At 41.0% G+C, this 14,622-nt stretch overlaps 1 protein-coding gene and 1 long non-coding RNA gene across 4 annotated transcripts in view; one reads left to right on the top strand and one right to left on the bottom strand.

The window, feature by feature from the left end:
- Nrdc (nardilysin convertase) overlaps positions 1–14,622 on the bottom strand; it is a 66,863-nt gene that overhangs the window by 44,029 nt on the left and 8,212 nt on the right. The window contains exons 2-6 of one of the 3 annotated variants that reach the window (XM_021660836.2): positions 6,836–7,148; positions 3,977–4,086; positions 2,965–3,034; positions 2,741–2,822; positions 1,531–1,684 (exon numbers count right to left, since the gene is read on the bottom strand). In XM_021660836.2, coding sequence (XP_021516511.1) covers positions 1,531–1,684; positions 2,741–2,822; positions 2,965–3,034; positions 3,977–4,086; positions 6,836–7,148 — 729 coding nt within the window. Of the gene's footprint in view, positions 1–1,530; positions 1,685–2,740; positions 2,823–2,964; positions 3,035–3,976; positions 4,087–6,835; positions 7,149–14,622 lie in introns of those variants that run through there. The other 2 variants (XM_060366103.1, XM_021660842.2) reach the window with 2 other exon arrangements.
- On the top strand, positions 4,552–6,438 carry LOC132646865 (uncharacterized). Its single transcript, XR_009585205.1, has 3 exons — positions 4,552–4,676; positions 5,603–5,633; positions 6,416–6,438. It is a non-coding gene; the product is annotated as an uncharacterized LOC132646865 (long non-coding RNA).

Genomic DNA, 14,622 nt, shown 5'->3' with positions numbered 1-14,622 from the left:
ATTAAAAAAAAAAAAAAACTTTACCACTTTCTCATCGTGTCTTTGTGTAATTGTCCACAATTACCTATTTCTGTAATTTATTATTCTATTTGTCTTCTTGCCAACACCACATGTTCAAACTATCACCAAACATAATAAGGTCACAAAGGTTGACATTTTCTTCAAAGTTTCATAATTTTTGTTCTCACATTTAAATCTGTGGCACAATTTAAACTTAAAATTTTGTATACAGCTGAATAAGAACTTCAGTTCTTTTGCATGTGGCTATCCGGGTGTTCTGGCAGAGTGCTAAAAGTCCTTCTTCTCCTACTGAGCTTCCTGGCCCTGTCCTACACTGGCAACAAGTGTGGTGGTTTGTTTCCGGAGCCCCAGAGCTCCGCTGAGCAGTGTCCACTCTTATGACAGAGACACATTCCTGGGATTTCTGCAGCTCTAAGTCTTGGGGAAATGACAGTCCAACTTGTTTTAAATATAACCTGGGCTACTTTTGCTTTTTACTTTTTCCATATGAATTATGAGATCAGCTCACCAATTTCATTAAAAGGGAAGTGAAAACTATTCAGAATTGTTTGGAACTGTTGTGGGCCGTCCTTAGTAATACTAAGTCTTGGCTCATGGCATGGCTTCTCATCTGCACTTTGCTTACTTATTACTTACTGGTTGATCTTCCATTATCCCAAGTCTTTTACTTCTCTTTAAGTTTATTCTGAAGATGTCATTATTAAGGAAGCTATCTTCTTAAATTTGCTACTGGACTTTTCATTGCTAGTACAGAAGAAAATGAGGGCACCAGGGAAGTTGGTTGGTGGTTAAGAGAATTGATTCTTCTATCAGAGGACCAGAGTTTGGATCCCAGAACCCATACCAGGTGGCTCACAAACACCAGTAACTCCAACTGCTGAGCAACACACCTGGCATCTGATGTGTGTGGGAATTCATCCATATACCTGTGCACGCGTGCGCACACACACACACACACACAAACACAAAATATCTTAAAAAAATAATGATGAAGAGCTGGGAAGATGGCTCAGTCAATAGGGTGCTTGTCACATAAGAATGAAGACCTGAGTTCAATCCCCAGTACCATCTAAAAGCCTGGCATGGAGCACACAACTGTAATCTCAGCGCTAGAAAAGCAGAGACAAGAGGATCCCTAGAGCTTGCTGGCCAAACAAATTAGTGAGCTCCAGGTTCCTGAGAATTCAAAAAAATAAAATAACAAAGAATGGAGACAGATGTGGTGGCACACGCCTTTAATCCCAGCACTTGGGAGGCAGAGGCAGGATCTCTGTGAGTTCAAGACCAGCCTGGTCCAGCAAGTGAGTTCCAGGACATCCAGGGCTACATAGAGAAACCCTGTCTCAAAAAACAAACAAAAACAAAAAAGAAAGGAAGGTAGGACATTTAATAGTTTGCTCTTTTTTCCCCAAATATTCTGACCGTTCTAGAGAACTAGACTACTTCTTGAAAATACCATAAAACATGTTCAATATTTCCATGTGTATAATGTTATTAAGTAATAATTACCTATCCAGGGCTTCCTTGAAATACTTTCTCTGGACATCAAACTGAAAGACTGTACGTTCACAATCAGTTGACGCATTATCACTACCTCCGTGTTTCTTGAGGAAGGCATCAAATCCATTCTCATCTGGATATTTCAAACTACCCATGAACACCACTAGATGGGAAAAAAAAAAAAAAGTCACATAACACAAAGAAACAGACAGCATTTTATTATCAACGATGAACTTTTCTATGCACAGAAGATAAAGTCATATACAAACAATGGCTGTGTCTCACTAACACTGTCACATTGATGCTGTGCCACGCTGCGCAAGGCTTCTGTGGTATCTCTACTCCAAGAAAACCCCAACATTTCCTTGTCAAAAGCAAGTAATTCGCTTATAAGAAGGGTCAAAGTTAAACATAAGCTTATGTGCAGATTAATCAGTACCACAAAAGAGCTGTCAGGTAAAAAGTTTATTTTCAAATAACTTGGAAACTAAAAACATTTTTAAATGACCAATGTGGAAGAGCAAGCGCGTGTGTGAACACCCGCAGAAGGCCCACAGTCTCGGAGGCGTGCTCAGGCCTAAACGCAGGGCTCCTTTTTGTGGCATGTTAATCGTGCCTGTTTACTACTGTCTGTGTTTCCGATGCTCTGATGTCCCCGGGTACTATCAACACAGAAATAAGGCTACTCCAACCAGAGCGAGCCGGTTCCTAGAGAATGGCAACTATCTCTCGCCCTATTCACTGTACTGCAGCCAAATAATGATGCCTACGGTTAAACAGGTTTTGGGCTGGGAAGATGGCTCAGTGGTTAAAGTACTTTCTGAACAAATGTGAACTGGGGTTCAGATCCCTAGAACCCATTTAATATGCCAGGTGGGTGTGACAGCCCACCTGTAATTACTTTCAGAGGAAGAGAGAGAGGCACCCCAGAGCAGGCTGGATGTGGGGGCTAGCCATATCGGCAAGCTCTGGCCTTGACTGAGACCCTACTTCAGTGAATGAAGGACACACTGGAGAAGGTACCATTTTCATTCAAATCCTTAATGTAGGTGTGCCTCGCTGAAAAGTCCTTCCCTATAACTATTCCTAAATCAGGCTTCTCTTCTTAGCTTTTTCTTTAAATGTACTCGGTTAACCAATTACTCTTCTCTGAAATCAACTAACACAAACTTGAAGGAGAAGGAACCACACCCAGGAATGATATTTTACAAGATCTTACTGTGCTCCAAAAAGTGTGCCAGCCCAGGCAGGTCATCTGGATCAGCAAAGCTCCCGACTCCAACACACAGAGCCGCTGCAGACTGCAGTAAGCAGAACACATAGATACTTGAGTCAATCCTAAAGCAATACTAGCACCTCAAGGACTCAGTGGAGAAGTTTTCCAACAGAAAGGAACAGAATGCTTTCCCTGGGAACCAGGAGGAGCAGCAAAGCGAAACTCACCAGCACTGTGTCAGTTTCGCCCTGCTGCTCCTCCGCTTGCCATCCTGCCAAATGCTCAACAGGTGCAGACCTAAAGGAAAAAGCAGAAACAGACAGAGACAACGGGAGAGGCTGGCCACCCAGACACCATCTCTGTTGCTGATTCAGGACTCTGAACCAAATTTGTTCCCTGAGTTACTAGGTTTTGGAAATCTGCAGAACCAGCTTATCTAGGTAGAATAAAGAGCTCTAAGCGATTTAAAATACTTCTGCTCAGTAACTCAGTGACAAAGTGTGAAACTTCTCAGTATGTTACACAGAAAGTGTTATTACTAACATGGGGGGGGGCAAAATAACAATTCAGGAGGTACATTTAAACAAAGAAAAAGCCAAGAAGAAAACGCTGACTTAGGAATAGTTACAGAGAAAGACTTTTCATCTAAGTAGACTTATATTAAGGATTTGAATGAAAATGGTATCTTCCTCAGTCTAATAAAATAGTATGTAAATGGTTAAGAGAAAACTTTTGTTATAAAAAAGCTACAGAAATAGGTTTAAGAGGCTTTTTAGTTCTTCTGTTTGCACTGAACACACATATAGATCATGTATTACTTATCAATGTACATTTGCCAAATTCCTTGGGAAAATTTGTTTTTAACAAAATAGATGGCCAAGATGTACACAAAACTGTTTTAAATGACTGTGACACATATTATCATCATCAGTTAAAAGTTCTGTTAAGTAGAAGAAATACTCAATTTGAAAATACAGAAGTAGAAATTAACTTCCAACTTTGTCTCAGTCTCCAGAATTAATCCACTGTGAAGGACTGTTCAGTCGGGTTATCCTCGTAGGAAAGCATGTACCCGGCACAAAGCCAGCCTTGTGCCTTGAGAAGAACCAAACAGCCTCACCTGATACTGTAAGTCCCATTTTTGAAGACTTAGCACATATGCTCATTTAAACATGGAAGAATATCCACGTCCTCAGACCACAGTCTAACCTGTTCTGTGATGTTTAATAGATGCCTAACCTGCTTTCAGGTCCAACCACCCCACAAAGATTTCTTGTGTCGACCAGCAGGGTTGAAGACATTTTTGAATAAGTTGACTTAAACCACAGCAAAAACAGGTTCTGCGATTGCTAGAAAAGAAATTCATACTTGAGAATTTTCTACCCAAAAAAATTTATACTTGAGAATTGAGTTATAAAACTCAAAATTATGAACAAATCATAATTCAAATATATCATACTTAAACTTCAATTTTGTTAATTTATTAATTTTCAGGTCAAGAAAAACTTCTTGCAAAGGACAGAAACGGGGATAATTTTTAAAATGCTTCAGGAGAGTAATTAACTTCTGATTGGATAAGGTATTCCAAAAGCTAACAGATCTTTTTCTTCCCATTTTATTTATTCATGAGTTACTTACCTTAAATAAGGCTCACATTTCTCAAATAAAAATTATGTCCTAAAATCACTTCAGAACCAATGCAATTCTGAAGGCACTGTCACATAAACTAACTTGCTCGTGTTCCCTTCCAGACGCTTACCCACCCACTAAGCAGAAGCCATTCCCCGCAGTTACAGTCAAGGAATCCTTTCTTCCACCAGGGTACCCACCGCTTCAGCGCCAAAACGATCTGAGCTCGTCAAAACTAACTGCTTCATCAAAAGAAGTGCACACACAGGAAAAGCTACAGGTTTTTACACACAAAAAGACAAACTTAGTGGTAAGAATCTAAAATTTAATAATGCTGTCATTTTGGGAGCTAAGCTAGGGCTCAAAAGTGTGTTCACGTTAAAGTGGTGTGAAAGAAAGAGACCGAGAAGCCAGGCACACACCTAGCACTAGCACTCAGGTTCATTTTATGACTTCTGAATGTCTCCATTCTACTACTGCTCTCGTAAGGCTTAGAAATAAACCCATCAGTTCCCAATTTGCCTACAAAGATTTTGGACTAGTCCACCACGTGGCTATTTTACAAATTTATTCAGTGTTTTGAGTTTCCCCTCTGAAGTTCTCCAGCCTAACACAACTCGGCCTACTGTGTGACACACACACACACAAAGCTTCTTTAAACATCACTCAGTCTACCAAAAATGTTGGTGAAAAATTGGTACACTTTTCTTAAAAGGAAAAAAAATGGGTCTGGGGGTAGTGGTGCATGCATGGCTTTAATCCATGCCCTCTGGAGGCAGAGGTGGACAGCTCTCTGAGAGTTCAAGGCCAGCATGGTCTACATAGCAAATTCCAGGCTAGCCAGGGCTACATAGTAACATTTTGTCTTGAGAAATTAAAAAAGAAGAAAGGAAAGGGAGAGAGAAAGAAGGAGAGAGAGGAGGAGGAGGAGCAGGTAAGAAGAAGGAGGTGCATATGAGCCGGAGGAGGAGGAGGGACTGGCAGGACCATGTCACTCTAAGAGTGCAAGACCAGCAGGGACAACCAAAGGAGACTGACATCCCCAGACAGGGGGGTGGGGTGGGCAGGCAAGACAGAGCACGTCTGTGATCCCAGCACCCTACAGAACACTCAAGGCTGACCTAAGTTAAACAAGCCCTGGTCTCAAACACCTGCACTGCCCACAGCCATTACTGCCTGTAACTTACACTGTCAAATCTTTGAGGAGTAACCACTTTTTCACTTTTTTAAACCTAGGAACTGAATCTTGATGATGCTGTGTGGATAGGTATGTATGTGTGGTATACGCTGAATACAACTGTGCATATGGAGGTCAGAGAACTTCCGGCTGCTACTTCCCTCCTCTGCCCTTTGAGTTCCAAGGACAAACTCAGTTCATTGAACTTGCATAAACTCTACCCACTGAGCTACTTCATCAGTCTTAGGGGCTGACAACTTTTTGGTACTCTTTTGAGACCTAAATTAATAATCTGGCTATGACTCCTATATATTAAGGCTATACCATGCTGGTGGATTGCTCTTCAACAGAAAAGCCAAGCATGACGGTGCATGCTTGCAATCCCAGCACTGGGAAGCAGAGTCTAGAGCAGTGGTTTTCCACCTGCGGGTCATGACCCTTCTGGCAAACCTCCATCTCTAAATATTTACATTACGACTCATAACAGTAGTAAAATAGCAGGGAAGGGTGAGAACCGCTGGCTTAAGAGGATCAGCAGCTCCATCCCATCTACACTAAGTTCAAGGGCAGCATGAGCTATATCACACCCTGTCTCAAAAAACAGAACAAGAAAGAAACTAACTTTAGCAAATATTTACTGGTCAGTTCTACTATAATATCTCCAAAATGTTACTGACCCTCTGATACAGGCATTCCCTCCTGCAAAATGGAAGCATTCTTCAAAAGATATGTTGAGGAAAATCTATCAGGACCATACCTACTCCTGATGATGGAAGTAAGCCACCTCTCACTTCAGCTATCTCTGATGTACTCAATTATTCCCACCGGTGACACTTTCTCGTGGGTGAGATCAAATTCCATTACCTCCACAGGAATCAGCACTGAGAACACTGGGGCCGGGTGAAGACGCTGCAGCAGCCTCGCTCACCTTTCTCCAGTCTTTCCAAGGAGGATATACTTTCTTATCCTCTATCTTCAGCTAGGAAGTATACAGAGTCTCACCTCCTGGCAGTTCTTAAAGCATATGATGTACTTGATACATATAAACTCAATTATTGCCATTTTTACCTCTGATGAGTGATTTTTACATTTTTTTGTTTTAATTTCTACAGTAAGCATTTATTATTTTATAACTAGAGCAAATTGTTTTCAAAATATAATCTTTATATAGAATAGACTGTAGCTAAAAAAAAAAATATCAAAAGATAGCTGCATACTTCCTTTTTGCTACTAAGAAGTCATTACCCCAAGGAGTTCCCAAATGAGAAAGATGATATAGACATGACTCACACCTGTTTCTCAGTAGTTTTCTTTCTGGCTTCCAACCTCTCTTCCAATTCTTCCAGATCATTTTCCTCATTATCAAGATCATCATCATCATGTTCATCATCATCAAATTCATCTTCATCAAAACCTTCTTCATCATCATCCTCTATCTCAGCTCCAGAGTCTTCATCATCATCATCATCTTCTTCTTCTTCTTCCTCTTCTTCCTCCTCTTCTTCCTCCTCCTCCTCTTCATCTGTTGCATTTCCTGTTTTACTCTCTGTATTACTTAGATCTGAAATCAAAAGTGCCTGCAAGCCATTCTGTAATTTGATGTATCTGGGGGGGAAAAAAAAATCACAAAGCATTTTGATTCAACTATTCAGTAAGAAGAACCTACATTATGTACAATACACACACTGCATGCTACGTAAGCACCCCACTTACCCAAGTTTCAGTTAATCACCATCAACCATGGTCCAAACATATAATTAATACATTTTTAATTGGGCACCGCTCCATCCAGACAAGGCATAAAGATTTCATAAAAATGATTATTTGTCCCAAGATATGAATATACTTATATATACTACACACACACACGATCTTAGTCACTTTAGTAGCTGTCAGATTTTTGTTGTTGCTCTTTAGGCTTCAGTTTGGTTTCATTTGGATTTTTGAGGCGAGATTTATCTACATAGCCCTGGCCATCCTGGAAATCACCGTGTAGGCCAGCCTGGCCTTGAGCTTACATGTGAGATCTGCCTGAGTAACTCCCCACGCAGCAACAGCTATCTGTTTTAGCAGATGGACATTAATGGTATCCCAGCGCTTGTGTTCAAAAGTAACCATTAGTCACTTAACAGTGGCTTCCAAAGCTCAAGTCAGGAAATGCTGGTATTTGCATACACCAACGAGAAGCCATAAAGTGTCTCTTCAAAGAAAAAAAAAAAAAACATAGCCTAGCGGTGGTGGCTATGTTAAAAATCGTAGCACTTGAGTTTGAGGCCAGCCTGGTCTACAGAGTGAGTTCCAGAATAGCCAAGGTTACACAGAAAATCTCTGTCTCAAAAAAACCAAACGGAGGGAAAAACTAAAAGACAGAAAAGAAATATGCCAAAGTAGTCCAAGAGATCTACAATAAGAGCAAAACTTCTAGCCATGATACTATGACCTCAAACTGTAAACACTACTTTCATTTTACTAAAAGTACAGATAGAAAATGCATTAAATGTGTGTGTATGTAAAACATACAAAGATTTGGTACTATTCATGGTTTCAAGCATCACTGAGGGTCTTAGACTGAATCTTCCACAAATCAGGAAAAACTACCACAATTATAATTAATCTAATTGGTCGATTTGGGGAAGGAACCTTGAAAGCAAAATTCATTTTGGCTGGAAAGAAATGAAGAGACACTTTTTTTTTTGCCTTGTTTATGTTCTTTGAATTTTTAACCATAAAATACATTTATATATTCAAAATACGAGGGTTTTTTTTTGTTCCTATCTTTTTTTATTTTTTTAATTTTTTAATTTATTTTTTATTCATTTTACATCTGGTTGTAGCCCCACTCTCCTCCTCTCCCAGACCCACCCTGTCTCCCTCCTCCTGCCCCCTCCTCCTTTCCCTTTTCCTCAGAACAGTGAAGCTCCCTTTCCCATCCATCCCAGCTCATCAAACTGCATCAGGACTGAGCATGTCCTCTTCCCCGGTGGCCAGTCAAGGCAGTCCCACCAGGGGGAAGTGATTAAAAAGCTGGCGAGTGAGTCCTTGTCTGATGCAGTCCCCACTTCCCTTACTAGAGGGCCCACATGAGGCCTAAGCTGCCCATCTGCTGCATCTTTGTAGGGGGCCATAGAGACGGAAGAGGACACCCTCTAGAACTAGACTAGTCTTCTAGGAGAGGGAGGGGAACACCAACCCACGCACAAAAACTTCGACCTCAAATTTACCCTGCCTGCAAGAAGTGCAGGGATAAAAATAGAGCAGACAGAGCAGAGATTAAGGGAATGCCAAACCAATGCCTGGCCTTACCAAAACCCACCCGAAAGAGAGAGTGCCAACCCCTGACACTATGAACGATACTCTGCTAACCCTGCAGACAGGAGCTTGTCAGAGTTGTTCTATGAGAGACTCTACCCAACAGTGCTTCAAAACAGACGCTGAGACTCACAACCAAACATTGGGCCATCGCAGGAGTCTAGGGAAAAAGTGGGAGGAAAAGATAAAATGACCCGGAGGTGACAGAAACGCCACAGAAAGACCAACAGAGACAACTAACCAGGCTAAAGAGGGTCTTGCTGAGATGGAAGTATCAGCCAAGGACCATGCATGAACTGGACCTAGGCCCCTTACAAAATAGAGGTTTTTAGGGTTGGAGATGGTATTCAGAGTAACACTCGAGCATTTGCTTAGTATACATGCTTTTATGAAGAAGAAGAAGAAGAAGAAGAAGAAGAAGAAGAAGAAGAAGAAGAAGAAGAAGAAGAAGAGGAAAAGGAAGAGGAGGAGGAGGAGAAAGAGGAGGAGAAGGAGGAGGAAGAAGAAGAGGAGGCAAATCCTAGTTCTTGAGCTCAGAGGAAAAGACAGATAGGATGATTCCATGCCAAAAACAGCCATCAGTAAGGCAGTTTGTGCTGAAATGCACCTTAAAAGAAACAAAAAACAAAACAAAACAAAACAAAAACCTGTGTCTCCTGACCACTCCATAGCACACCGGGCAATCTCTGTTCTCTTTAATCCTACTTTAAATGTGTAACATTTGTCATTACTTCTTAAAACTTTTTCTGTCTGCCTCATTAGAATGTTACAAAGATTTTTCTCTTCCACATATACCATCATCTTGCAAATACCAAATATTTAAGAAACATTTGCTGAGCAGACAAAACAATGTTAACAGATGAGGGCGGCACAGTACGCCTTAAGGGGGAAAGATCGGAGGACCCTAACTCAAGTCCAGGCTGGGAGACAGAATGAAACAATGTCTCAGAAGCAAAGCCAATCAGAAAATGTTGAGGCTGCTTGAAATGGCTCGGTGCAAATGTGCTTGCCACAAAGCCTGACAGCATGAGGATCAATCCCCAGGACCAACACGGTAAAAGGAGAGCACTGACTCCCACAAGCTGTCCTCTGACCTTCAGACACATGCTATGGTGCGCGCATGTGCACACACACACAGGCGCACGCACACAATTTAAATTTTTTATTTAAAAAAAAAAAAGTACGTTACTCCCAGAAGGAGCCTGATAACTGACCAACACGGAGAAGTCCAGCTGGTGCCCAGCCACAGCCTTCACATCTACCGACTAGTGTTCATAGTACATATACTCCACACTGCCAGCGGAGAGAAAGGTACCACCATTCCATCCACTACCCTGGAGTACAACGGCGACCAGGCTGCCTGCACATTATACTGGTGCAACAATGGCACAAATGTGAGCGTGCCCACCCACTGTCTGACCGCCTTTAAGGCCAAACAAGAACCCGAGACTAGACAGACATGGGCCTAGGAGAGAACCAAAAACTATCTTCTTGCTAAAGCAGCAGAGCAGGAACAGGACTCCTGCGTTCTACCCCACCACAGATCAGCGTGTCACTCGGCCATCATCAGAGAAGCTTCCTCTTGCAGAAGATGGGAACTAAGACAGAGGCCCACATCTGGACAATGGGCAGAGAGTGAGAGACTTTGACACACTCAGTTCTGAATGGAGTGTCTTCATCAAAGCCCTCCCCTCGGCGATCAGGGAACTAGGTGGAAGAGGAAAAAGAAAGACTGTGAGAGCCAGCAGGGATGGAAGACGCCAAGAAAACTGTCACTAGACACAAGCACGCTGTGAACTCACAAGAGACTGTGCCGCACGCACAGGGCCTGCACACTGCACACAGTTCATACCAGATGGGTCCCGACGCCGAGAGGAGGGAGTGAACACTATTTCCCATCCCTAACAAGAAGCTATCTCCAACTGCTTACACAGGGAAAGTCAGCTTTCTCCAGCGAAGCCTCACACGGTGTATAAACCAGACTTCAGGGAGGCCCACGCCCAGCAGCAAATGGCCAACACAAAAGGAACTCAAGAGTTTGTATATTTTTTGGGGGGGGTAATTTTACCATCTTCTACAGTTTATTATGGTTACTGATTTTGCGTTTTTATGTGTTTGTGTGTGTCCATGTGTGTACTTTTTGTGCTTTGTTTTAATTCTGGCCTGTTTGGTTTTTATTTGCCTGTTTGTTTCCTAAAGAGGGAAATAAAGGAGGCGTTGAGTTAGCTAGGTGAGGAGGTGGAGGAGGATGGAGGAAATGAGGAGGGAACCATGATTAGAACATTGTATGAATTTTCAGTTTAAAAAGGGGGCCTGGCACACTGAAATACTTAATCTCTGTCAAATGAAAGACTATCAAATAAAATCTAACAGCTTGTTTTGTAAAAATTAAGACCTTGTAAATTTTGTATAGATATGATGTACACATTAAATGCATCTAAAAAGTATACCAAAACCCTAAAAAGTCTCAAATGAAGTCATCTGTACTTGATGAGACAATAAAAATGGAGAAAAATAGGTGTCCGTGCACTTTGTGATAAGATAGTATATATTTATTTACACATACCATATATATTATGAAGTGAAAAAGAATGTTTTACAATATTTCTGAGACAAAATTTATTATGAGCGAAGACATTTTACACTCGCCAATACACAAACCCAGAAGCTATACAGAAAACAACCAAGGGGCCAGAGAACTGGCTCGTGGGGTAAATATAAAAGCTTACTGCCGACGCCTGATGACCTCAGTCCAATCCTCAGCCAACGCCTGATGACCTCAGTCCAATCCTCAGGAGCCACATGTGGAAGCACAGAACTGAACAACATATCTGACAACCAAGACTAAGCTACCAAGGGGAGAGCCACATCTGTATACAAGGGATTTCATCATGATCCTCTCAACAGTATACAATTTTAGGGCAAATTATTTCTGCAAATGTAACTGAAATTTCAGAAATCAAAAAAGAAAAAGAGAAAGAAAAAAGGATAAAAAGGTTATTGAATATTAAGATGTTTATAAAATATCAGAAAGTGAAGCAGTACATTGAATACATGCTTAGACATGCTTAGAACATTCTCCAGCCCAAAAGATATGTTATAAACACGTAAAAAATACACACAAAAGTTACTTAGTGTTAATAATAGATAAAATGATTATGGGAAACTTTACACTTTTCTTTTTGTTATCTAAATTTCCTACAATTACCACACAATATTTGTACTTATTGTTATTTAACATCTTTTAACTACTAAAAACCAAATACAAAAATTCTATCTTCCTTTTCTATATACGTTTAAACAAAGAAAATTGTATTTTAGATTAAGAACAGAGGTACTGTTTTTAGGGGGGTTTTCCTTTTAAAAACAAAATTATGCAATGCTTTGTTTGACCATTAGTTGTAACTCAACAGTAAGTTATACGACGTTTTTCTATGTCAATACACAAAACACAATCTCCCTGGATGGTGACTCACAGCTGTAACCCCAACACCAGACAGACTGTCATTACTTCAAAGCCAACCCAGTGGTTTACATAGCAACTCCAGACATCTCAAATTAAAAAAGGAAAGAAGGAAGAAAGGAAGGAAGGAAGGAAGGAAGGAAGGAAGGAAGGAAGGAAGGAAAAGAAACAAAGGAAAGGAGACATACTTATTTCTTTATAGCTTGATTATCATCATTGTAGACCTGCACCATAACGTGATCCTTATATAACAGTGAGAAAAAAAACTGTTGCCAACTTTTTGCTCCTACAAAAGCCATGCTGCAGGCTGGACATGGTGCCACAACTGTAAGCCCAGCAGCAGGAGAATCACAAGTTCAAGACCAGCCTGGGTTACATAGTACAGTTCCAGGTCAGCAAAGACTACATAATGAGACCCTATTTCAAAAACAAAAACAAAACAACAACAACAACAAAAAAAACCCCAATAACCTTATACAAATATAACTCAGTAACTTTAAACATAAATATTTAACATTTAAGCACTTGCTATATGCTAAACACAAGCTTCCATAAATTAGATATTGCCATAATCTGTACTTCTTGTTTTGTAATTTACCTGTTTATACTTGTTTTCTAGGAAATACGGGCATTTTAAGAAATTGGCCAGATATAAATTTAAGAAAGTTCTGGAAAAAAATATTACTAAGAGTTCTAGGAAAATGCTTAGCAGTCATTCATTCACATTTAATGCTAAATGGTATTAAAGAATCTACAATGTGCTAGGCACAGAGCAACTAAAGCAGACATGTTCTTCATATTCATGAAGTTTTAGCCTGCAAACACTTGTTAAATTGAGATGGCAGGGAAACAGCTGACAGATAACTGAAGGGCTGGAAAGATGGGTCAGTGGACGAGAGCACACGCTGCTCTTCCAGAGGACCCGGGTTAGATTCCCAGCATGCACACGGTCACTCACAGCTGCCAAGAACTCTAGTTCCAGAGGATCCAGCACTCTTCTGGCCTCTGGGAGCACCAGGCATGCACCTGGTGCACACATGTGCACGGACAAAACACTCACACATACAATAATTTTAAAAAATTGGAAAAATCAATAAAGAATCCAGGTTTTTAATCCCAGCACTCAGAAGAAAGAGGCAAGAGGATCTCTGTGAGTTTGAGGCCAGCCTGGTCTACAAAGCAACTTCTGGGACAGCCAGGGCTACACAGAGAAACCCTGCCTAAAAAAAGATAGGGGAAAAGGAAAGGAAGGTGGGAGGGAGAAAGAGAGACAGAGTGAGAAAAAACAGCAACAAAAGTCAAGAGGGGAGCACACACTTTGACGTCATTTGTCAGCATACGCGGTACTCAACACACTACTTTGCCTCTCAAGCCAGTCTTGACACATCCTAAGAATCTAAGCAGTAGCCCTCAGATTACCTCTTTCTCAGCCATTTTCACACAAGAATACTTGGCATTCACCAACTGTCACCTAGCCTCTTCAGTATTCTCTGCACACTTCCACCAGTGCCCTGCTTTTCTTTCTGTTACTGTGATAAACACCACGACCAAAAGCAACTTGAAAAGGAAAGGGTTTATTTCATCTCACAGCTTTTCATCATGAAACAGGCAGAACCCTGGACTCGGGAAATAAAGTAGAGAACAGGGAAGAACCCTGCTTACTGACTTGGCCCTCTCCCCCATGGCTTGCCCAGCCTGCTTTCTAATACAACCCATGGCCATCTGACCTGCCCAGGGGTGGTATTGCTCACAGAGGGCTGGATCCTCCCAAATCAATCATTAATCAATTAAAAAAAAAAACCACGAACTTTCTTACAGGCCAATCTGGTGGATGCATTTTTTCGATAAGAGTTCCTTCCCACTTTCCAGATGACCCTAGCTTGTATTAAGGTGACAGAAAAACAAAAAGCTAAGCAGCTAACCCTTTGTCAACCTGACATACAACACTACTGAACCCTAACTCTTCCTTTCTTGTTTATCTATAAGATCTCGTTAATATCACAATACAAAGAGGCTGGGGAGATGGTTCAGAGGTCAAGAGCACTAGCTACTCTTCTAGAGGTCATGAGTTCAATTCCCAGCAACCACATTGTGGTTCAAAACCATCTAAAATGAAATCTGATGCCCTCTCTGGCGTGCAGGTGTACATGCAAACACATACTGTATACATAATAAATAAATAAATCTTTTTTTTAATCACAATACAAAACAGGATAGCGTTCAAAGTCCCACAGTCTTAAAAAATAATAATTTCTTTAAAATATCCAACCTCTTTAAAAATCCAAAGTGTCTAAATTGTGGGTTTCT

The sequence above is a fragment of the Meriones unguiculatus genome, chromosome 12 (assembly GCF_030254825.1).
Source record: "Meriones unguiculatus strain TT.TT164.6M chromosome 12, Bangor_MerUng_6.1, whole genome shotgun sequence".
Classification (NCBI taxonomy): Eukaryota; Metazoa; Chordata; class Mammalia; order Rodentia; family Muridae; genus Meriones; species Meriones unguiculatus.
Note: the sequence above shows the minus strand (reverse complement) of the source record. Positions and strands in the feature narration are given on the sequence as shown.